At 38.2% G+C, this 24,612-nt stretch overlaps 1 protein-coding gene and 1 long non-coding RNA gene across 4 annotated transcripts in view; both read right to left on the bottom strand.

The window, feature by feature from the left end:
• Positions 1-555: 555 nt before the first annotated feature.
• mllt3 (MLLT3 super elongation complex subunit) overlaps positions 556-24,612 on the bottom strand; it is a 163,084-nt gene continuing 139,027 nt past the window's right edge. For all 3 annotated transcript variants that reach the window (XM_008103479.3, XM_008103480.3, XM_062971881.1), the window contains 6 exons: positions 19,029-19,107; positions 13,929-14,064; positions 12,351-12,447; positions 9,221-9,292; positions 8,180-8,251; positions 556-3,717 (listed from right to left, as the gene is read on the bottom strand). In XM_008103479.3, the coding sequence (XP_008101686.1) occupies positions 3,586-3,717; positions 8,180-8,251; positions 9,221-9,292; positions 12,351-12,447; positions 13,929-14,064; positions 19,029-19,107 (588 nt within the window). In that variant the 3' untranslated portion in view covers positions 556-3,585. The remainder of the gene's footprint in view (positions 3,718-8,179; positions 8,252-9,220; positions 9,293-12,350; positions 12,448-13,928; positions 14,065-19,028; positions 19,108-24,612) is intronic.
• The window catches only part of LOC134296588 (uncharacterized), a 31,232-nt gene continuing 25,800 nt past the window's right edge, over positions 19,181-24,612 (bottom strand). The window contains exon 2 of the long non-coding RNA XR_010003383.1: positions 19,181-22,975. This is a non-coding gene — a long non-coding RNA (uncharacterized LOC134296588). The remainder of the gene's footprint in view (positions 22,976-24,612) is intronic.

The following is a 24,612-nucleotide window of genomic DNA, read 5'->3' as shown; positions in this document are numbered from 1 at the left end:
ACAAGGAACACACATTTTTCTCAGAGTGTAACATGTGAGTCACAAATAACTCTTCTAAACATAATAAAATGTAATGGGAGCAAACTTTTAAGTTTCCCAAATACTGGCTTTCGGCTATTGTCAATAGATCTCCACTTGCACAACAGAACCCACTTTCCATAGCTTACAAAACTTACCTGTCTCTATATTCTGCTCCAAAGGCAGAATTTAGGAGAGACAACAAATTCCCATGCGAGTGAGCAAAAGAAAAGCTGTTAATGGACATCAGTATTTTGGTTTGTGTAATCATCACCATCCAAGCTGGTTCAGGAATTCCTATGGAGTCATCTGCATAGTACCAGTTTGAAACCTTATTAAATGGTCAGTGTAGATGAGGCCCAAGGCACTGAAAACTGATTCTGGGCTGAAATTTAGCTCAGATTAAATAGTCACTCTTGCACTTGAAAGACCAAGTGCAAACATGTGTGTTTTAATGTGTTAACCAGCTGGAAAAGATTGATCTTCCATGCACCTGAGAGGGTGTGTTTCGTGCCAGAGAAATATGACTATTTGAAATTAATTGGAAAAAAGGATTTATTTTGTTTCAGCATACAAAATAACTAAAGTATTTTTTAAAGGACACCACTTACCAGCTCTTATTCTACCAGAATTTTGTGGAAAACACTCTTCACTTTCAACACACAAATGCAGCTGAAATGTGTTTATTCCATCCTCATTCTCACCAAACTAGAGAACTAACATTTTATAAGGATGACTGATGAAACTACATGCAAGTCAGAGTTAAGAGTCTACTGTAATTGCAGTTATATTCCCTTTACATAGTTAAACCCTCCACCCCCACAAATTCTGTACATCAGTTACTATTCCTTGTGGCTCAAAGGACATATTCTGCCTGGTTTTCAAAAACAAAAAATAAAATTAAAACAGTGACCTGCCCAATACATATTCAAAGTTATGCCAGTCTGTGTTCCTTCCAACCTCTTAAGAGTTTTGCCACAAAATTTAGCTAGAAAAGTCAAAACGGACCCCCCGTCCCAGCACACGTTTTGTGGTCAACTTGAAATGAAACATATCGCACGTGTGCTATTTTAAAAAGTGAAAGTTAGCCTTTACATTTTTCAAACGTTTCATATAAAAATGCTAACAAAAATGTAAAAAAACCCCACTCAAACACCCCCCTCCATACTCCAACATCACATCATATGTCTGATGTCAAGAGATTTCAAAAACCTCTCACCCCCGACAATTGCACATTAATCAACATGTGGACTTTAAAAAGAACATAACGCTTCAAGTATGTTTCATGCCAATCATCAATAAGAGTCATAACATTACTGAAGAAAAGTACACTTGTTCTTTTGGAAGCCTGAGAAAGACTTTCCATAGATTATGGTCAAACAACATTTTAATTTAAAAAAAGAAAGAAAGAAACAGAAACACACACTCACACACATACAAAAAAAAAGGAAATAATTTCTTTGGACTTAAAGAAACAGTGTTAAGAAATCCCATTGGATTATGAAAAAGTATCCCTACTAGGAACCTAGCTGTACGTACTGCACTGAACCATGTATGTGGAACAACACAATACTTCTGCAAAACGGGAATGACACAGTCAACGGATGTCATCTGCAGGCAAGCAGAGATTGGAAGTACGATGGCCTCTCAAACACAAACCTTTCCTGAGGCTGGCCAATTTTCAAACTCAGAAGTATTTCTAAAGCCAAACCTTTCATGAGGGTAAAAACTGAAATTTGGATTTTAATAGCTTTTGAATGATTTTTTTTGTCTTTTCTCCTCTTCTTTTCAGCAAAGGTTTTCTAAAATAATTTTTGTTTTAGTGGAAAAGAAATTCTTTTGAAAAGTAGGGCAATGCTGTTTTAGTTGAATCATTTAGAAAAACAGATCTACAGTTGTACATACAACACAAGATTTGGAGACCTGTCTTGTGCAGACTATTAAAAGAAATTATTTTGTAACAGAAGTCCCTAAGTAAATACTCCAGGAACAGATGCCATCTTAAAAATATGGAAACCCTTCTCCAGTACAGGAGAATCTAGGTCAGTGGTTCTCAACCTGTGGGTACCCAGGTGTTATGGTCTACAACTCCTAGAAATCCCAGCCAGTTTCCCAGCTGTTAGGATTTCTGGGAGTTGAAGGCCAAAACATCTGGGGACCCACATGTTGGGAACCACTGATATAGGTGTTTCAAAATGGCAGCTACTATGATAGCTATGTAAATCATCTAAAAATGAACAAAGTAGACTTTTTTTTCAGGATTACTGAAAAACTAATGCATACTAATGAAATTGCATTAATCAATTTAATGTGCCTAACCCACTAATTTCATTAGCTGTATTGAGAGTCCTACACTGAGCATTGAACAGGTACTGAAATTTAGAAACAATTTCTCAACATGTTTAAACTGCTTAAACAAAAAAAGGGTTTATTTTGACAGAAACAGTGCTGTAACCAGGATCTAAACAGACCATAAACTGCATGAGCAAAGAACCAATTCTATATTTTTATAACAACAAAAAAACTGAACTGCACATCTGGGCAGACGAGTGCTGGAACTCCTAGTAATAAATAGCTCCAAATTAAGTATTTTCTACAATATGTTCATAGAGAACGGGACAAATGTTTCTCAATCTCTCTCTCTCTCTTTATGGCAAACTTCTAGAGTGCTTTCACTTTTATAGATATCTAATATAACATTAAAACATACGCAAGAAAAGTCGATGGCAAAAACAATTCCGGATTCACAACAGTATACAGTAACACTTTCTTCGTTAATAAAAGTTCTACTGGTTTATTGACTAAGGCTAGAAAGCAAGTCATGATCCTATCTGGTGAATTTCCTACCATGGTTCAAGATCAATACACAATTACAGTCTGGGTGGCCATTCTGCTGCTGCAGCAGAGAGTGTGCTTCTGTGTATGCGTACACGCATGTGGGTGCACACACACACTTTGTACCCCTCCCCAACAGGGTATCCCATCGGGAGAACTGCAGAAATGGGAACAAAATTATAGGATTGTAAAACAGATGAGAAAGAGGTCAGAAAAAAGTGGCATTGAAACAAGAGCAAAGGTTGGAAGGGTTGCGACGATGGTGGCGTTGCATCAAAGGAGCGTATGCGGGACACAAGAACTCGTAACATCTGGTAGTGTCATTCCCTCAAGGACTTTAGATTATGAATATGCAATAATAAATAGATCAGTTATGTAATAAGGCAGTGTGTTGAACATGCATTCACCTTGCGGCCTAGAAGACCACAGAGGGAGATACATGATACCATACACATTCATTAAGTGTTTTTTTTTTCAAGGCTATCCAGGCTAACTCTTCCAGAGCGTTTCCTTGGTGAAAAGAGCAAATCCTCTGAGGCTTGTCACTTTACTTCTCCTTTATCAAGAGATGACAACTGGCTTTAACTAAAAATAAAGCTGAAGAGAGTTGGTTGTTGTTGGGTTCTAGGTTTTTTTTTTTTTGCACCAGTCTGGCTGCATCATTCTGAATGTTTTATATCTTTTTTTACAAAAAAGAGGGCACAGTTATTGATGCAGTCGGGAATGATGTCCTCAGGATGCTCCAGATGTTTCCAGGTAACTCTGTAATTTTCTAACTGTAGTTTTGTCCAGTGAGCAAAGGTCAAAGTCAAACGTTGTGTTTGTGATGTGAAAATGTCCCGTTTCTTCTATAAGGTTTACAATCTGTCATTAAAAAAGAGAAAAAAAGGAAAGGTTATAATTGTATATCTAAATCTTGTTTCTCTTGTAGGCTGTTGTGCTAAGGAAAATGCCTTGTTAGGTTGTTGTGAGTTTTCTGGGCTGTATGGCCTTGTTCCAAAAGCATTCGCTTCTGACATTTCGACCACATCTATAGCAGGCATCCTCTGAGGTTGTGAGGTCTGTCGGAAACTAGTCAAGTGAGGTTTATATATCTGTGGAATATTCAGGGTGGAAGAAAGAACCCTTGTCTGCCTGAGGAAAGTGTGAATGTTGGAATTGGCCACCTTGATTAGCATTGAATGGCCTTGCAGTTTCAAAGCCTGGTTGCTTCCTGCCTGGGGGAATCCTTTGTGGTCAAAACATCAGGAGAGAATACTTCTGGAACATAGCCATACAGCCCGGAAAACTCACAGCAACCCAGTGATTTCGGCCATGAAAGCCTTCGACAGTACAATGCCTTGTAAATTTCCTCAGTTATCTAATGCTTTTAATAAATTCCAAAGCCAAACACAGAATCAATTGTTATTCCAAGTGTCAGTCTCTCCTCTACCCTACGGAGACACAAAAAAAAGTATTCCAGATTCTTATCTCTACCCTGCGCATCCAATGTGTATATGTGTCTTCTTTTATGTTATTCCTATTCATATGTTAACTACTGCAGATTAATAAGCATGAAAGGAAAGGGTGCTAGACCTTCTACGTCTGTTGCTGGTTCCATTCCTCTCTGAACAATCTGAAGAAGAAAACCTATCTGTCAATGGAAGTTCATCAATCCATGGCTTTCTACAGATAAGAAATTTTCCTCCTCAAACTGTGCATGAAACCAGCAGTGGAGGATGGAGGATCTAGCATCCCCCCCCCCCCAAACTTCATGATCTTAACCCCACACTGTAACATCAATTGGCTCCTTTAGCCCAGCACATCACTGCAATTAAATAATACAATAAATGACTTTAAACAGCTAACAAGGGTATTTAATGTTCTTCCATCACAGTTCTCAATTTCATTGCCACCAACAATCAACCTAAATAACATCCATTGAAGAAAACTTTTCTCCTCCTTTGTGTGTGTGTGCCTTTAAGATGCTTATTTGTCTAGGACAATCCTATGGATTTCAAAGGAACTTCTTTTTTTCAAGTCAGGAGTGACTTGAGATGCTTCTGGTGTGAGAGAATTGGCTGTCTGCAAGGATGTTCTCCAGGGGGATGCCCGGATGTTTTTACCCATCGCTTAGACCAGTAGTTTTCAACCTGGGGTCCCCAGATGTTTTGACCTACAACTCCCAGAAATCCCAGCCAGTTGTTAGGATTTCTGAGAGTTGAAGGACAAAACCACCTGGGTCCCCAGGTTGAGAACCACTGGCTTAGATTGTACCTCTGGAAGATAATCATACTCGGTTATGAGTGATTGCCTATGATGATGAGGGTGATCCTATCCAAGTACTAGCCTGGGCGTACTCTGCCTAGCTTCCAAGATTAGGTGGGACCTGATGCCTTTAGGATATGTAGGCCTTTGTGTGCTTAAAAATAGATGGGAGAGGGAAACCCTGTGCTGAGTATGCAACTGAGAGAAAGAGACTATTTGTCTGAGCCCTGTCTTTGTGCTCATTTGTTTTTGGCAAGTGAAAAAAGAGAGGGAAACTAAGCTTGGGAAGAATGCTAGGGTTGGCCCTGCATACTCATGACACTTTTGAGTAAAAATATTAAATATCATAGAAGAGGAAATGTGGTTAAGAGATTAGAGAGCAGCTGTGGTAAGGGGAAAGAGTGGTGTGCGAGCAAACAACTGCAATGAGGCCGCTCTTTGGATCACAATAATGTTCAAAAATTAACCCTGTTTATTTTGGCCACTGCATCCCAATGTGCCTCTAGATCAGCAAGAGGTAATAAAATTCCAATATATTCTAATGCAAAAAATGAACATTGCCTAAAACATTGCTTAAAAATTGAATATGCTATACTGCTGAGAAACAACTTTGTTCAGTACAGCAGCCCATTTACTCCTGCAACGCAACATAAACCACAATTCCGTATGGACAATGTATACATAATCCTAGGTTTCCTTTTGTGAGTAATTCCTAGTGCCTGTTTCACTGACTGAACAAACCAGTTCATGAAGAATTTCAGAAAAACTCTCCAAAATGATCCCCCCCAAAAAAGGGGAACTATAGTCGATATGGGTTTTTTTTTTTGTGATACTGTGCCAAAATGGGGCCTTCCCTGAACTCCCATGATAATAAATTTGAGGAATTCAAAAGCAGTTAGGAAGTGTTAACAGATGCATTTTAAAGCAATGCCGATGCTCTTAAAAGAGATGAGAAATAAAATCTCATTTGCTGATCGCTATCTAAACTTTTAAAGCTCCCAACTAAGAGCAACATGAACATTTGAACCCCATTCTTCATCGGGGCTCCTTAGAAATACAGCTGCAGTGTCGAGGCCACCTGGTACATCTGAGTGCGATGAACCCCCTCAGTTTTAATGGAGGCACAAAATCCCTCCAGATATCGCCAAGAAAGCTTTAGGGGCATTCTTGACTGCTTGCCAAGAGGAATCATGTTAATGCCTTTAATATTAGCACTCGTGTTCTTAATCTACTGGAAAAAAAACTTGGGGGAAAAAGATTTAAGGTTATAGCTGTCAGGCTTTCTGATTACGAATGTTAAAAACACAACGTTAAAATACTTTAACTGCAGAGCCTGGATGCGAGATCCAAGGAAGTCTTATTTGTTCTTGATGAAGTATGCTGTACTTTATTGTTTTAATGTACAGTTCTGTTTACACAATGTCACTCTGCCTCCATTTCATTGCCATCTATCATGCCCTAGCCCTTTTAATGCTTTTTGCGAAGAATGTATACATAAAGGCTTGGGTTTAACTAATGGCATACCTTTTCCTTTAACCTTCACAAAAAGTTGAAATAGCTCACCTTCTCTGATTCCACAAAGCTGCCTTAAAAGCTTTTATTATGTATTTGACTTTCTTTCTTTCTAAAATCCCTAATCGAAAAAGGGTTTTTAGGTAGTTTTGTTTGAAAGGCGCAAGACCCGTTATAAATTACCAATATTTATTATTTTAATATCTATAATCGGATAATAAAATCGGATAAGGAGAGTGCACCAGGTCTCCTGTATATGTCAATATTAAGCTATATTTTTCTTCTATGCAATGTACATAATACATGCAAGCAGTATGATAAATATGTAAATTAAAGTTCTTACTGACCAAATATACCTTTTAAAGCAGCTCTTAGGTGCTGATTTTGGAAAATAAACTCTGACATCCTAACCATGACTACTTTTGTTTCTCCCAAGGAAACTTAAAATTAATGCTTAAAAAGGCTATACAGCAAAATGCTTCTGGTGAAAACAAACATTTCAGTAAAAGAGCAGTTGAATTTGGCCACATAATAATACAAATCCCATAAATAATCGCTGAAAATACATTCATGACACTAAATTCAATTTTCAAACTAAACTCAACTTTATAAAAACCTGAATTCAAAATACTGTGAAAATCTGCTATAATTTAGAACATATACAGCAGTGGTTCCCAATCTGTGATCCATGGACCACCAGTGGTCCTCAAGAATTAAAATATGGCCTGCAGCCTCATTGTTACTACATCGTTGCAATGAGAGCAACTGGTCTCACAAAACCCTCTTATAGTGCCAAGGCAACTGGGATGTCAGGAGGGGAGAGGCTGACTACTCATGAAAGGCGCGATGACAAACCTACTGACAATGCTTCTTCTCCTCCTCCCTCCCCTGAGCGGAGCCGTTCCATGTGGCACCTGGAAGCAGGGGCTTCTTGTTGTCTTCCTTTTTAGACCTGTTCCTGGGGTTATTTGGGGTGCTAATTCAGAAAATTGCATTGGATAGACCACATCAGCTCTAGATTATTAAATATGGTTTTCTGTGGGCGAGCACATGGCAACTACTGGATGGCATATATTCTGTATCAGAAACTAGAGCTGATATGGTCTATCCAATGCAATTTTCTGAATCAGCACCCCAAATAACCAAACTGAATCTAAAGTTGACCAAAAACCGATTAGTAACCCTTTTGATACTAATGTTGGAGAGTGGTCCCTGGTCAAGTGGTCCATGGTAAAAAAAAAAAAAAAGGTTGTGAAGCACTAATATAGAGAAATTATTATGTGTTTCTGTAAACACAACAATATTTATAATTTATAATACAGATTATAATTTAAATCCTATTGTCAATTCCAAGCACAGTCGTCATTGAAATTGTGGGATTTACCTATATGCTGACTGACCATTCAACAGTTGATTCAATGAATGTACTCTGAGACTAATGAATAAGATATGCTTATATCGGTGGAAATGTACACTGATGGGATAATCAAAATTATGCTATAAGATCAGTTCTGGGTTCTTGACCTTGACAAATACAATGTTTTAACATCTAAGGATGCTTTCTTACCTGTTGCAACACATGTCTTTCCCTTAATGTCATTAACCTTCTGTGGAGCTCAACTAGTTCGTCAAGATAAGCCTGGGAATAAGCCATTAGAAATTAAAAGAAACAAAACACACTTGTTAAGATGTAGAACTCAGAGAACTATGCACAGAAAATTTGTGACTACTTCATCTCAAACAAAATGATATAAAATATGTTCAACTAATCTAATTAACATGAAGAACAAACAATATGACGAAGACAAATATGCTGAATTGATATTCTATCAACTAATATTTTCTGATATACTGAAATAGATTTTACACATAGATTCTGAAGCAGTGGTTCCCAACTTTTGGTCCTCTGCATGTTTTGGACTTCAATTTCTAGAAATCCTCACTAGCTTTCCAGCTGTTAGGAATTGTGGGAGATGAAGTCCAAAACACCTGGAGGCCCAATGGTTAGGAATCACTGCTCTAGAGCAATGATGGCATGGATCTCCTTATTGCTCAAGAGCAGTGATTCCCAAAGTGGGCGCTACTGCCCCCTGGTGGGCACTGCAGCAATCCAGGGGAGCGGTGATGGCCACAGGTACATATATCTTTCTGTTTATTTGATAATAAAAATTTAAAAATAATAATTTCCAGGGCACTGAGTAATATTTTTTCTGGAAAAAGCGTGGTAGGCCAAATAAGTTTGGGAACCACTGCTCTAGAGCAATGATGACGTGGTCACACTTGGAAAAGATCTACTGAAATCAATGGGACATTGTCTGGGCAGATCCATTTAAATGCTGGATATTTACTGATGGAAGTGGGGAGCAGCAGCTCTTTTTACACCCCGAAATTGAAATCATAGGGCTGAAAAAAATCCATTTTGATCAATTGCCAGGACTATAGGGCAGATGGAAAAGGAAACACATTCCTTTTTGTGGTGTTATGAAAGGGTTCAAGTGTCCTTTAGTAATGTAACTTAAGTTCTGTTAAGTTTAACAGGTATACTCTAAATATGACTAACTCTGGATCCAAACTTGTGGGAGAAAAAGAGAGACTAATTCTTATTTACCTTATCACAATCCCCATTCTTAATCTGTTTATCAGATTTATTCTGTTTTATAGGACTCTTCACTTCTAGAATCTGGAAAACAAAACAAAACCACATGACAGAGAGTGATCTGCAGTTCCATACGCAAATGTCTTTATTGTTGAAGCACGTTTAGAGTTCAATTTATCTAATGAACTTCTGCCTCCTGTTAAATTCCATACTGCATGCAATTTACATCAGAAAATAAAATTATCTACACACCTATCTATGTATTTTTAAACACTGACAAAGTCTTTAAATAAACAGCAGGAGGCGAAACATTCACTCATGAAATTATAATTACAGAAGTAATTCTGACATCCAACATACTGAATCCATATCATTTAACAACACTTTTGACTATTTATGCATAAATATGCCAAGTTATTGGAGATTTGCTTCAAATCCAAGGCATGTTCCAGCTCCTTGATAAACAAAAATCTGAATAGCCTAATGTGGATGCCAGTTGGGCTTAAATGATGCGATAAAGATAAAATCTATCGCTCAAAATTTAACTTCAATTTAACATACACTAAGGTAATAACACTTTTGTGTTACCTCAAATGTTATACCTGCTTCTGTGTATATTTAGCCTGCTGATTACAAAAATGGCTCTAATTTTTGAGATACAGAACGCACGTCATATACCACTCTGCTCTGCTCAGGTATATTTTAATGTAATATTGAAATCAATATATTTTAACATGAAAGAAACATAAAATTAAAAGAAAAGTATACCACACAAAAATCTATTTCATACCAAAAGCAGAGATTTATGATACAAACTTCCCAGTCATTTGACAGACCATATCTAAGAAACTAGAGCTGATGCAGACTATCCAATACAATTCTCAGAATCAGCATCCCAAATAACCCCAGGAACTGGCCTAAAAAACCAAGAATTTTTGTTGTTGTTGAGACTGTGCAAGAAATGACAATTTTTGGGACTACTCTAATTATGAATTTTATTTCTAACTTTGCCGGATTCAGGATGATACACAGATGCCGAATCCAAAGGTTTATTATAGCAATGGAAGTAATGCTGTGTATGAGTCTGCAACAGCATAAAGATATAAATGTCTCAAGTTTTATGGTTTGATACCTAGCAAAAGTTCCTCCTTACATTTTAGTGAAATGAACAGTACTTTCCACTGATCACAACTAATATGTTTAATTGATATAAAGGTATATTTCTATAGAATGCCAGGAATGCATAAAGCCTGAAAATGAGTGGCTGATTAAACTGATTTAAATATAGATCTAAAATGACTTGACAACATGTCATTTGCTGACATGCTGCTTCAGGCACGAGTTATTTCTGTTTGAGAAGTACTGAATCTCAAGTCATTTCCGCTGATATGAAAGCGTACCCTGATATGCTTGAGCCATGATGCCTGATTCATGCATGTCATCACTAGATGTTGCATTTATGAAACAGCTCTTCGTCTTTAAAAATGCAGGACTGTGATCAGTATAAACATAGATTCAAATTATTCTTCATAAAATTGTCAATTTAGAGTTTATGAAGACTAACTACCATATATACTCGAGTATAAACCGACCTGAATATAAACCAAGGCACCTAATTTTACCACAAAAAATGGGAAAACACATTGACTCGAGTATAAGATGAGGATGGGAAATGCAAAACCTACTGGTAAATTTCAAAAATAAAAATAAAAATAGATACCAAGAAATTACATTGAGGCATCAGTAGGTTAAATGTTTTTGAATATTTACTTAAAACTGTAATTTAAGATAAAACTGTCCAACTCTGGTTATGTATATACTCGAGTATAAACTGACCTAAATGAAAGCTGACCAAGACCCTCACCTGAGTTTAAGGTGAGGGGGGCTTTTTCAGCCTTAAAAAGGGCTGAAAAACTTGGCTTACACCTGAGTATATATGGTAATCAGGAGTTGTACTTGACAATGTGCCTTTGCATAGCTATCAGACCATTTTTACATTTATGCGGAAAATACATCATCCACTATCTTGTATATTTCAAAAGAGGTTCAAGTTGAGTTGTAGAAAACCAAAATGTACGACTGTAAGGATATATATATATATATTTAAAAACTTCAATCTGGTCCGTCTGTCTCCAAAATAGAGTGACAAATTCAGAAGCAATCTTGGGAATCTCAATGGAATAAAATCCAGCATTTGGAATTGAAAAGGCAGATGCCTTACTAGTATAATGTAATGGGATAATGGGATGGGTGATAGTCAATGAGCTTTCATCAATAATTTGAAATTAAAAAGTATTTCTTCAACTCACACTTATTGGTACTCTCACTACTGTGCTGAAAATGTATATCTCGGGTTCATTCAGTCATGTTTCAAAACTAATTATTAATTCAAACTGCTGGCTAAGGTTTTAATTATATGGAATGCACCTGAGTTTTATTGCAGTGATTGGTAAGTTGATGTATATTACGTCTTTTCAGTCCTCTATTCATTCCAGCATTATTCTCATTAAATACTATTATTACATGCTAGGCAAGATGAATCACATCACTCTGGGGCATGCATATAGCTATAGGCTATTAGAAACAAAACCTTCTACATGCAAGCCACATGAAGGTATGTCCTTATGTTGCAGTGGAATAGGATTGCATCACTAGACTCGGTCACTATATGGCCATAAGGGCATGAATGTCTAAACTTGAGACATGCATCTACATAATCTAGGACGCTGCATGACTGGGGTTCTAGAGCATTTATTTGGACAAGCTTCAATTAATAGATACGGATGAATTCTGACAGAAGCATCACTCCCAAACCCTTTCCAATCCTCTTCAAGCAAATAATGTGTGAAAGAGGCTAAAATATTAGGTAGCTATTTCCAAATTATACAAATGAGTTGGGGACAAAAATCCTACAATTATCTTAGTAATCGTGAAGACAAAAAACAAGGACACAGCCCTGCTCTGCAGCTCTACAAACACTGCAGGGTAAACTTGTACAGTGCTCAAGCATGGACAACAAACCTGTAGTTGAACAGTTTGTTCAAATTCACTCTGTAATTAGCTCCCAAGACTGAGGAAAGGAAAGCCATTCACTGGACAATAAGGTGATCACGACCATAGCCATCATACCACAAGCAAGTACCTGGTTGTTATTGGTTTTTAATAAAGGCGGAGGTTCATGGCGTCGTGGCGATGATGCTGAACTGCTGTCACTGTCGCTTCCATCACTTAAACTAACCCTGAGACAAGAAAGAAAAAGGTATTACAATTTTACTGAAGCAAGCAATATGACTAAGACACAAAAGGAGTTGTATGCTGTTTGCAACCTGTTTCATAATTCAATTCAGATTTTATTTCCAAGGGTGCGGGAGATGCCCTCATAATCTGAGAGAGAAAACTGAAAAAAATTGGCAACAATCTTTTGAGATCAGAAATAAAGAGCCAAAACAATATATAAAAAGTCTGAATTGCATCAATGGTTTTCAGATCCCACTAATGGGAATATAAATAATGGCAACAATATCATGAAATCAGAAACAAAGAACCAAGCTACAAACTTGATTAATTTATTTATTTATTTTATTTATTTGCGACATTTATATACCGCCCTTCTCACCCCGAAGGGGACTCAGGGCGGTTTACAAGTATATATACATACAATATATTATATTATACAACTATATCACAATATTATTAGTAATATTGCATGTAATATAAATATATAATAATAATAATAATAATAATAATAATAATAATAATAATAATAATAATGTTTTCATTAACTGCATATCATGGATTACATCTCACTTATAAGAATAGCACATTGTGAACAAAGAATAAGCAGGAGAGCAATGCCTCTATGTATATATGTATATGTGCCTTCAAGTTGCTTGTGGATTTATGGTGACCCCATGGTCACTTGCAAGTTAAAGATGTGGTTGAATGTGTGTTCATGGCATATTCTTCAGTACCACATAAATAGGAGGGTATAAAGCATTATATTAAAAAAAACCCACCCCACTTTATTTCTTACACTGACTGCCTAGACTCCTTCCAAAGATGTCCAACCTCCTAGACAATCCTTATCTTTATGCTTCCACCACCCTGTAGGTACAGTAGAGTCTCACTTATCCAACCTTCGCTAATCCAGCATTCTGTATTATCCAATCCAGTCTGCCTCCCGCCCGGATCCATAGCTGTTTCTCTGGGCAGGCAAGGATCACAGATTTTTAAAAATCTTCACAGGATGGAACCTTTTACAGATTTAACTTCCAACAAAGTTGTTACTGTAATTTCATTTTATGCAATTCTATCTTTATTTGTAGTCAATTTTTTAGTAATGTTTCAATACATTGCGATGTTTTGGTGCTAAATTCATAAATACAGTAATTACTACATAACGTTACCATGTATTAAACTGCTTTTTCTGTTGATTTGTTGTAAAACATAATGTTTTGGTGCTTAATTTATAAAATCATAATGTAATTTGATGTTTAATAGGCTTTTTCTTAATCCCTCTTTATTATCCAACATTTTCGCTTATTCAACATTCTGCCAACTCGTTTATGTTGGATAAGCGAGACTCTACTGTACATAGTTTGTCTGTGAATCTGCTGAATGTTTGCTCCTATCTCTGTCTCAGACAGTAGACTCTTTGGCTCAATTCTTCAGCCTATGGATCATTTGGAATTTGTTTTGTATTTACTTTTCAAATCCTCACCTGCGACCCCTGCTTCCTCCATGAGTATTTAAAGGTCTCTCCATCTCAGAGTCATTGTCATTCTCATCTGCTTCATCAGATTCATCTTCATTATCATCAGAATAATGCAGATCTTTCATTATAGACCTCAAAGGACCTGGTGAACAAAAAAACAAAATGTAACTCAAATCAACAAGGGGAATTTACATGCAAGTCCAACTATTGTTCCGCTCTATAACAGAACAGGTCCTAACAGGTTTTAAGAAAGCGAGAATGAAGACTTGGCTGTTAAACAAAAGGTGTAATGCAAGGGGGAGGGGGGTGTAGCAAATGCTTAAACAAAAGTAAATTTATTCAATGACCAGTTGACTTAAAACAGGATTATTTGTGACAACAAAGAGATTAGCGCCTTAAGTGGTTGCAGAATTAGGCCCCTTGGAATGTTAAGCAATGTAAGCTGGCTTTCGGAGAATAGAACGCATCTTAAAGAAAAAGATTTTATTTTTTGAAATCATCGAAGGTTATTATTATACTAGTATCTTATATCTAAAAAGATTTAAAAGAGGCTACCAGTAATAGTACACTTTGTTAGGTTAATCCATGTATTGAAAATCATAGTCTAATAAATCATTGTGATTGCAACTTGCTCTGGCCAAGGCATTCTTTGTCTGCCTGTTTTTGATCTACTTAGATTTAGCTGTCTTCTTTATTCTAAGGTCAATGTCAGGTCAAGCAAGCTCTTTGCTAGTTTCATACATATAAACTGTGTCAATGCCACTAGCAGAGACCTATCTTTATCCTGGAACTGAACAGAGATCCTAATCCTCCTTCAATTAATAAAGTTGTATTAAGAGAGCAGTTTTAGGATTAGGCTCCTAAATGTGAACAATTAAAATTGTTGTTAAATAGATTTTCACAAAAAGGATATGTCTTTTTGTATATCTGACAAAAATGTCTGCTCTCTAGGAAATCCATTTTATGAAATGGATACCAGAGACAGAATCGGAAAGGAGTTGTGCAATGACATTACTGTTTTCTGAATACAATTTTTCAATGAAACACACTGATGGAAGTAGCGTACAATTTTTACTCATGTTAACAGTGTCCTCAATCTTCAAGAGTAGTCTGGGTTTCCTTTTTTTTCAAATCAGAAGCGACTTGAGAAACTGGAAATTGTTTCTGGTGTGAATTGGCTGTCTGCAAGGATGTTGCCTAGGGGACGCCTGGATGTTTGATGTTTTACCATCCTGTAGGAGGCTTCTCTCATGTCCCTGCATGGGGAGCTAGAGCTAACAGAAGGAAGCTCACCCCGCTCCCCGAATTCGAACCGCTGACCTTTCGGTCAGCAGTCCTGTCGGCACAAGGGTTTAACCCATTGTGCCACTGGGGGCTCCTGGGTTTCCATTGAAGACTAATCACAAGTTTGAAAATATGCTAACAGTGAAGTTATTATTGTGATATAAGATATAAATTATAGCTCAGATCTAATCTGCAGATGTTCCTTTAATGTACAGAGGGATGTATCATCTTGGAAAATTCCAGTCCAATCAATAACCAAATTCTCTGATAAAAAATAAAAAAGGATAAAGTAACTGAAATTATTTCTAATTTTCTTAATAAAGGACCACATTTACTCTCACAATATTTGTAGAATGAATGATGATACTGTCATGATTATTCCTATTTCACAAGAAGAAAGTGGGAGAAAGAGTGGCTCCGACAAGCCCACTTAGAAAGTAAACCCTTTCCTCCTTCCACATATGCATTTATGCAAAAAAGGTTTGCATACAGATCACTGTATTTGGTGCTTTCAATATTTTTTTTAAAATGCTTTTTATTGCAATTTGTTTACATACATAGTAAAATAGAATATTTTAATATTAAATTTCAATATTAAAAGGAAACTGATCAATATGACTGAAAGGTTAATAAGGGTGGGATCGTCTGGTTAGCAGAAATAGAAGGAGAGATTATATTTGCTACTTTAGCCCTCACCCACTTATAAAACCTGTCATAGAGGACTGTTTCTTAAATTGTGGGTCCCGATCCCAAATGGGATCCTCTTAACTCAATGTTGTGGTTGCTAAGAATTTGGCAACAGTAAAAGGTGTCTGAATGCCACCTAGACATTAGCAAACATGCAGTGTTTACAGTGGACTCTATAGAAAATTCTTCAACTGTACTTCATAAATAGGAAAATCAGCTTGTTTAGTAAGCCTTGCAAATGGTGATTTAGCATCACTCAATGTCTGATTTGTACACCTATTTGATATACCTATAAAACCAAGGTTGCATTAACATTTCTCAGATGGAAAGGGACTTCAAGTGGAAAAGCTTTAAGAAGTCCTGCTATGGAGGACTGACAATCTGTGGAATATTTTTTGGGTGGCACAGAAGACTGCAGGGAGGAGGCGATGGAAAGAAAGTACAGTTGGCTGTTTGCTAACACAATGTTGTAATTAGGCTTAATTTTACAATAATAAAACATATTAGCCCCAAACATAAAGCACTCATCCAAAACAGTGATGGAGACTATAATGAGCCTCGAGGCCATAATATTGTGAGGCTGGAAAATTTCACTGGTTAAAAAAAAATCCAAACATAAAGCCCTCCCGATTCTTGTATTTCTGATATGGATTAACAAAAAACATTGTGAGTTTACTGTGTGCTGGAATATATCGTTAAACAGCAACAAGAATGCAAAACAAAACCCTACTGCCCTACTGGTTTGGTTTCAACAATTCCACAAATGTACATTATAATTGCATTTCTGAAACATAATCAAGATGATTGCCAATATCCAACATATGCTATTTAGTGACATATGTGTAACTACCAGGCTCAACCCTTTAGCCCACTTTAAAGCCAGCTGTTACATTAGGCAAAGGAGGTCTGTTCAACTACTGACCAGGTTTCAAAGAGGATAACATTTCCGTCCCCTTCCTATCAGTGAGCAAGGCTACAATGGCAAACTCAAATGGACCTTCTGCTTCTGAGAGTTGCTAAATGGTGGAGACGGGCCAGAAATGCCATCCTCTTTCTGCTCCATTTGGTAGGTGATAGACTTGTGCGTTTGTATGGAATTACTTACCGTTTCTGTTTGTTCCATTCGTATGGGTCCGTTTCTGTTTTCGTCCGCCACTTACGGAAATGGGCGCCTATACAAATGGGCTTTTCCATCCAAGGTCCAAAAAACCCATTTTTTTTCAGGCCTTGGGCGGCAAATCGCCAGGCCCTGCGAGCTGGGCCAACAGGCGAGTGCCGACAGCTCAGTGCTCATAAGCCATGCGAGCCAGGCCTATGAACATTAAGCGTTCGGCACTCAACTGTAGGCCCTGCGCGCTGGGCCTATGAGACATTGAGTGCTTTATGGCTCGCAGGCCTGGATTGCAGGGCTTACAATCAAGCGGTCAGTGCTCGACTGTAGTCCCTGCGAGCCGGGCCTACGAGACATTGAGTGCTCGATGTTCATCGGCCCGGCAGGCAGGGCCTACGAGCATCGAGCGCTGGTGCTTGGCTGAAGGCTCTGTGAGCCAGGGCCTACAGCCAAGTGCCAAAAATCAGCTGACCAAATGGCTACCGTTCCCCTCTGCCTTTTGTTTCACTGGGTTTTTTTTGTTCCCATGGGGTTGTACCGTTCAGTTCAATCCGAATGGACAAAATGGTACAAAACCATGAAAGAAGCATATGAAACAGGATTCGGGACCTACTCTAGTAGCTGAACAGATCTATTTCACCTGAGGCAGCCACTCTCTATTAAAGTGGTCTAGAGGGAAATTTACATAGTCTTACAACAAGACTATGGAGTAGCTATGGATGTGTAACTGCTAGGTTATGAAACTTTAACTGCAATACAGAATGCTAGCTGATAGAACTAAATGGGTGCTCAAGGCTTTGGCATTTGCGAAACTAATGAGGCGATGCATATAAAAAAGTCTGTGACACTACATCATACTGATTTTGATCTATTACTTCTAACACAGTGATCTGCTGCCAAAGGAAGTATTAGAAACGGGCTGCCTGCAGTCTTTACAGAAGAAAAAATATACATTTAAGGCATTTAGGCATCTATAAAATAGAGAAAAAAATGCCTCTGGGAAAGAAGTCCAGGGTTTCTTCTAATATTTCCTGCATTTAAAAGCAGCTGATTAAGAACAAACATATTATGCCATTTATAACAGAAACAATCCAACAGGAACTCTCTCAACTATTTTCATGTAAACTGGTTAGGGCAAGGATTTTTGGCAGAGACAGAATCTAACTTCCTCCAAACTGAACAGAGATTAGCTGCAAAGCCAAAGTCAATAAAGCCTAAGAAATTTGTTTATCTCAATGGTTTTAAAAATGTTTTTGGAACTTGAAAGAGGTTTTCTGTGGTTTTGTCTTACTGATACCTATTTTTTGTATGTTTGTCAATTTTTGGGGAAGTTGTTCTCAGGTTGTTCTATCCATAGCAAATTATTGCTTTACTTTGCTTCAGAAAAACATGTCAGTGCTACCCTTTGAACATTGGTATCCAATTCATACATGACTCTGAGCTATTTCCACTCACAAATGAGTGTTCACTAACATGAAGAAGGCAACATGTGGGGCAAAACGCTACAATATTAAATGTATTTCAAAAATTGCATCACATATCATGGCCAATCCACTTAGCTAGACCACAAGCTTACTACAGCAGACTCTCAACTGGAACTAAGGTGACTGGAACTCTTCCTCCAGGTGTTGGATCCCTCAACAGAGTCAATGGTAAAGGAGTGCAATAATATTTGGAGGGCATCATATTCCACATTTCTGGGTTAGTGTGTCAACCTACAATAAGGGAGACACTCAGCCACCATGAGCGGATCCAGTTACCCTCTCTTTCAGGTCAACTTACAGTGCAAAGTTCTGGTATGAAATGAGAAAGAGGGTAGGACAGCACTGCCTAAATAAACTACAATGGACCCATTAAATCAGTGTGAATTTGGTAACCTGCTTTGAGTCTCTTTTTAGAGAGATAAAGTGGGATAGAAATAAATAAATAGCAAAAACAAGCAAAATGAAATATACAGCCATCTGAAATGCCATTTGTTGTGTCATTTGCCTGGTTTGCAGTCCCTTTTCTCTCTGTATCGTTACCTTGTTGTCTGTTGTTCTGAGATGGTGTAAAACTGGAGCTGGAACTCGAGCTTGAACTGGCAGGACTAGGTTGCTCAGACTTGGTTGGGCAAGAGAATAAGGGTAGACAACACACGCAAAACAAAACAAAACCACAAAAATTAGTTCACTCATTGGCTCTCCAAAATTTTAAATAATTACAAATGACTTTGGTTTCAGCAAACTCTTAAAAAACATTGTGTAAAAATGTAAAACAAACATTGTGTAAAAATGTAAAACAAACATTGTGTAAAAAGAGACTCCAGCACCCTCACCTCATGCAAAGATACCCTTTAAAAATCTAAACATCATTAACAGTTCAGAAAATAATGGCCACATTCCTAAGGGTAAAGGTTGCACATCGGTACACGAAATATACACATTTTTGACAAGATGTCTAGTACTACATTGCAGGGATGCCAAATTCTGGCTGTTGTATGGGCAGACTGGGAAGCAAGACCCGAGCATCTAAAATACTTTATTTTTAGTTTCAGTTCCAACTCCAGCCTACCCTTTCCCCACTCCCACCAGCTTGCTCACTCATCAGGAAGAAAGTGGTGCTTTGATTTACAAAGCCTTTCCTTGCAGAATAAAGAAGGTACAAACAGACGAAACAGTGGAGCAACTCAACTCTATAAATTTAAATTTGACTCTGATTCTATTTAACAAGGAGAAATATTAAACAAATGTGATTCATTCATAAAACCAACAGATTAAATGTTAAGAAACCAATAAACATTATCTCCCTTCAAAAAAAAAAAAGGGGGGGGGGGCCTGAGATGATTGAGACTGGAGGATGCCTATGTGACCAGTGTAAGAGGAAGGAGACACAGCCCGGACTTGCCTATACTTGTTTGGCAAAATAGCTTAAGGTTTACTGATACTATTTCATCTGTTTGCATCTGCCTTGTTGTGCATGGGTGCATTGCTGTCACTATGTTTTTGCCTTGAAAAACAATTCTCTTTTGATATACACATTTCAATACTGAAACATAGCAAGGAAACTTCTTGCCTTTTTTTTTGGCAAAGCCTCATTTTGTTTCCAAATAAATACATACTCAACCATCTAGGTTACTATTAGAAGGAATTATGACAATGTTATAGGCAGGGCTATAGGAATATCGGTACAATTCAGACTTTTTATAACACACTAAATTGCCCAATACATGTGTTGTTTTGAGAACATAAAGACACTTGTTTACATGCCAAATCTCTCCCCACAAATGTAATTTTAAAAATAAAAATTATCTCCAGTAAGATTCTTGCCAACAGTGGTACTGTATCTTAAAATACTGCAGGTGAATTCCAAGCAGGAATACAGATACTCAATTGATAGGTCAAGGTGAAACAATTAGAATGGTCAGGACAAGCTAAGTAAAGGCCAATCTATCTATATTGGAGTAAGTGATCTATGAGTAACATCAATCTGAGATGTGAGTACAGTAGAGTCTCACTTATCCAACTTTCACTTATCCAGCGTTCTGTATTATCCAAGGCAGTCGGCCTTTTAGTAATCAATGTTTTTGTAGTCAATGTTTTTAATACATTGTGATGTTTTGGTGCTGAATTCGTAAATACAGTAACTACCTAACGTTACCGTGTATTGAACTGCTCTTTCTTTCTATTTGTTGTAAAACATAATGTTTTGGTGCTTAATTTGTAAAATCATAATGTAATTTGATGTTTAATAGGCTTTTCCTTAATCCCTCCTTATGATCCAACATTTTTGCTTATCAAGCATTCTGCCGGCCCATTTATGTTGGATAAGTGAGACTCTACTGTACTTTAAAAAATGGTTACTTGATCCAAAGAGGAAACACGCGGTTTTGAAAAGGCTGGTGTATGAAAAGCAAAAATGTCTGCAAGACAAAGCAACTCTAATCTCCCAAATGCATAAATTTGACTCTGTATGCTATGAACAAAGTGTAACATGAAAAAAAGGATTCATTTATAAGACCAACAGATTAAATGTTAAGAAATCGTTACCAATAAATGTGTTGCATATGAAATTATTGTCTTCTCAAAAAGCAATGCTTGCGCATGATATGGATTCATAACGTTTTTGCTGACCCTGTAAGCTCAGATCCGAAATATAGTTTGTAGGATATCGTTTGGCCCTATACAAAAGGCAACCTATAGCCTCTGCTTTAGGAATTGGGAAAAGTGCTTTCCAGTTTGACTGATCTCAGCTGAGATGCATCTGGTATAGCAATGAAAAGAAGATTTGTTTTATTTCTCATCCTCTATGAGAAAAGGACACTGAAGAAATGGTCGATCCCATTAATTGTCTTTAAAAAAAATTGTAGATTTTTTAAAAAAAACATCACTAACAGAAAATTTTTTGTTATTGCAAAAATGGTCATTTTGTGCAAAATAGTTTTTCTATGGAAAAATAAGGGTTTTGATAAAATTACATTTTTTCACCAGAAAGGTTTAAACCTGCACAAAAATTCCCATAATTTCTACCAGTGTGAAGAATACTTTAGGATTTATATTACAAATGCAAAATAATTTAAAAGTGTGTGTGTGTGTGTATCTAGTCAGCTACCTAGTCGCCGTCACAGAAACATGCCAACATCCTTTCATGTAACTTATGGTTAAGTTGGCTACGTTGATATCCTTGGTGCTTTAGCATGAAAGCCAATAAACCTGTGAACTTCTTATGAACCTTGGCGCTGGGAAGCTCTCAAGTATACATACACAATTGCCAAGACAATCCTCAATTAGTTGTGCAACAGGAATAGGTCTGATTGTTTGCCAGAGGGCAACGGTACATTCAGGATATCAAGAATAACAAGCAACAGCAGGGCCACGGGAAGGAAAGGTATATTTGTATCAAATGCAAGTAGGAGACTAGCAAATTTAGCAATATGACATCTCTTTTAGTTGGAAGCCTGCAATCTTGAAGCCAGTTAAGACTAGTAGGGTGACAAAGAAGAAATATTTATATTAGGGTGATTTTTTTTTAAATGGCAGGGCCATCGTAACAGAATATTCAGATCATTTTGGCCCAATGTAAATGCCCATCTAACCCTGTATTGGAATGGAAACTCATTCATAGAATCATAGAGTTGGAAGAGACCTCGTGGGCCATCCAGTCCAACCCCTTGCCAAGAAGCAGCAAAATAGCATTCAAAGCACACCTGACAGACGGCCATCCAGCCTTTGTTTAAAAGACTCCAGAGGCTGCAACATTAAGTTAGGTAGAACTCCTTGATTTCTGTTCAAATTAATGAAGACAGATGTTGGACATGCATAGATATAAATTACCAATCCAAGTAATAAAACAAAAAATCCCCAAACACACACAAACAGCAGTGATAATGTCTAGTCCAGCAAAAAATTAAGTGCTAACCTGTACTTTCATGTTCTCAGTCCAACAGTTGTGCTTGCCATAAATCAATCTCTTCATAATGAGAAGGCAGATTTATTGCCTTTTAAAGCCTTGCCTCACAATCAAAAAGATTGTGAGGCAAGTTAATGGAACATCTTTCTTTTTTGGGAGGACGTAAGGAAGGTGGGGAGCCGGGAGAGGGAAGGAGCGAGCATCTGTTCTCACATGAATGACATCTGCAGTTCTCACAGCTGGGACTTGGAAAAGCAAGCAAATTGAAAGCTCTGCACACACTTGGGAGGTTTGTATCTTTTTCACTTCATGCACAGCACTTATCCTGCCTTGTATCAACAGTCCTTGCCAGCACACAATAGGAGGGGGGCTACAAGTAGAGAATCCTATGTACATAAGCTCCCCCCACAATGAAAATAAAAAGCGAGCAAGCAAAGATTGTGTGGGTCTGGGCTATGTAGACTGGATTCTGTGCAGATTTTATATGCTAAATGAAATGAATGTAATTCAGATATCAAGAATGAAACAACACAGAAGCATTGGTCAGATGAAAGACTATGCACTTTCTATGGCTTTTCCCCTCCTGCTCTGTCATAGACAGAACGCCACAAGATTCAAAGTAACAGAGTTTATTAGATTACAGAACTCAAAAATGCCCGTAAAAACACAAGGGCCAGGCAGTTTTTGCCTTTAGTAGCAAAAAGGGACAAAAGTAAATGTTCAAAAGATAAACCGGATTAAACCGGAGTTTAATCCGGGTAAAAACAAACTGCTTGCTTCAGCCTAGGTATTAACAGAACAAAAGCCAAGGAACAAAAGATACAAAGAATGCAACTAATTGGCAGCAGATTCCTCTCTGCTGCCAGCACTGTGCTTAGAGTAACTTGCGTCGCTCCCACACACACACAGTAGACAGGATCTCCAACACGAGCAATTCAGCCAAGGATTGCAGAAGTAGAGTAGACCAGTTCCGTTCCGTAGATCAAAGCCAGAAACAGACGTTTGTAGTTTTTCCAAGTCCAAGAAGGGGGGAAGACAAGCCGTGGTCAGTTCAGTCCGGGTTCTCAAAGCAGGAGATGGCGTCCGTCAGAAAGACGACGGAAGGTCAAGCTAATAAGAGTAAGCACAGGTTTGCACAAACAAATGCCCACACAATCCCTCCCGCCGTCTGACCTTGGATTCCAATCAACTTACGTCTCAGCACAGGAAAGCACACAAGTCTTCAGGGAAGCGTCCCACACACACACGGATCCCAAGCGTTTGCCCAGATTACCTTGCCCGACGCAATTTGCAATTGCTCCCAAGCCCCATTTTATGCCAGTTACAAATCTTCATCACTGTCAGCTGTCCTCCTTAACCCGGGCGTTTCCTCATCACTTTCCTCGTCAGAGCTGGAACACCTCTGACTACGCCCAACAGCATCTCCAGCTGTGGATCCCGTCCCATCCCTCCAGCTAAGCCATGGGTCTAATCCTGAAGGTCCCCATTCATCTTCTGTCCCATCATGGCCAGTGGCACCCAATTCCTCCCTTACCCGAGTCCAATCCATCTCATCCTCCTCTGAGCTAACCAGCCCCTCCTCCATTCTCTCCGTAAACCCTTCGAAAGATTCTTCGTCAGATGGTGCTGCAAATATGTCTCGCAGTCTTTTTCTCTCTCGCTCCTCGAGAGTATCTGACTCCCGAGGAGTCTTACGCCCACGTCTGTCAGTAACAGAGCCATGAGGCTCAATCATAACACTATCCCCTCTCACAAAGGCCTCCTCCCCCGATGGCGGAGAAGTGGCAGTGATACCCTCCGCTATAGCACCACGACGACTAGAGGTATCAAGTTTCAACAGTGAACGATGAAAGACTGGATGGACCTTTAAACTAGACGGTAAACGCAAACGAAACGCAACGGAAGAAATCTTTTTAACGATAGGAAAGGGACCCAAATACCGAGGCGCAAACTTTCCCCCAGCCTGTTTAATATGTTTGGAAGATAACCACACCAAATCCCCTTCTTCCAACTCCTCCCCTGCCTGCCTGTGGCGGTCAGCCTGAGTCTTCTGCGTTGCCTTAGCTTCCAGCAGTAAGCGACGGGCAACATCATGCAATGCAGCCATTTCCGTAGAGCGGTACACAGGGTCCGAAGAGACCACATTGGTCGACGGCGCCACACCTCCCCGTGGGTGAAAACCATAAGTTAGCTCAAACGGCGTATGCTGACTAGATGTGT

This window comes from Anolis carolinensis, chromosome 2 (assembly GCF_035594765.1).
Source record: "Anolis carolinensis isolate JA03-04 chromosome 2, rAnoCar3.1.pri, whole genome shotgun sequence".
NCBI classification, from domain to species: Eukaryota; Metazoa; Chordata; class Lepidosauria; order Squamata; family Dactyloidae; genus Anolis; species Anolis carolinensis.
Note: the sequence above shows the minus strand (reverse complement) of the source record. Positions and strands in the feature narration are given on the sequence as shown.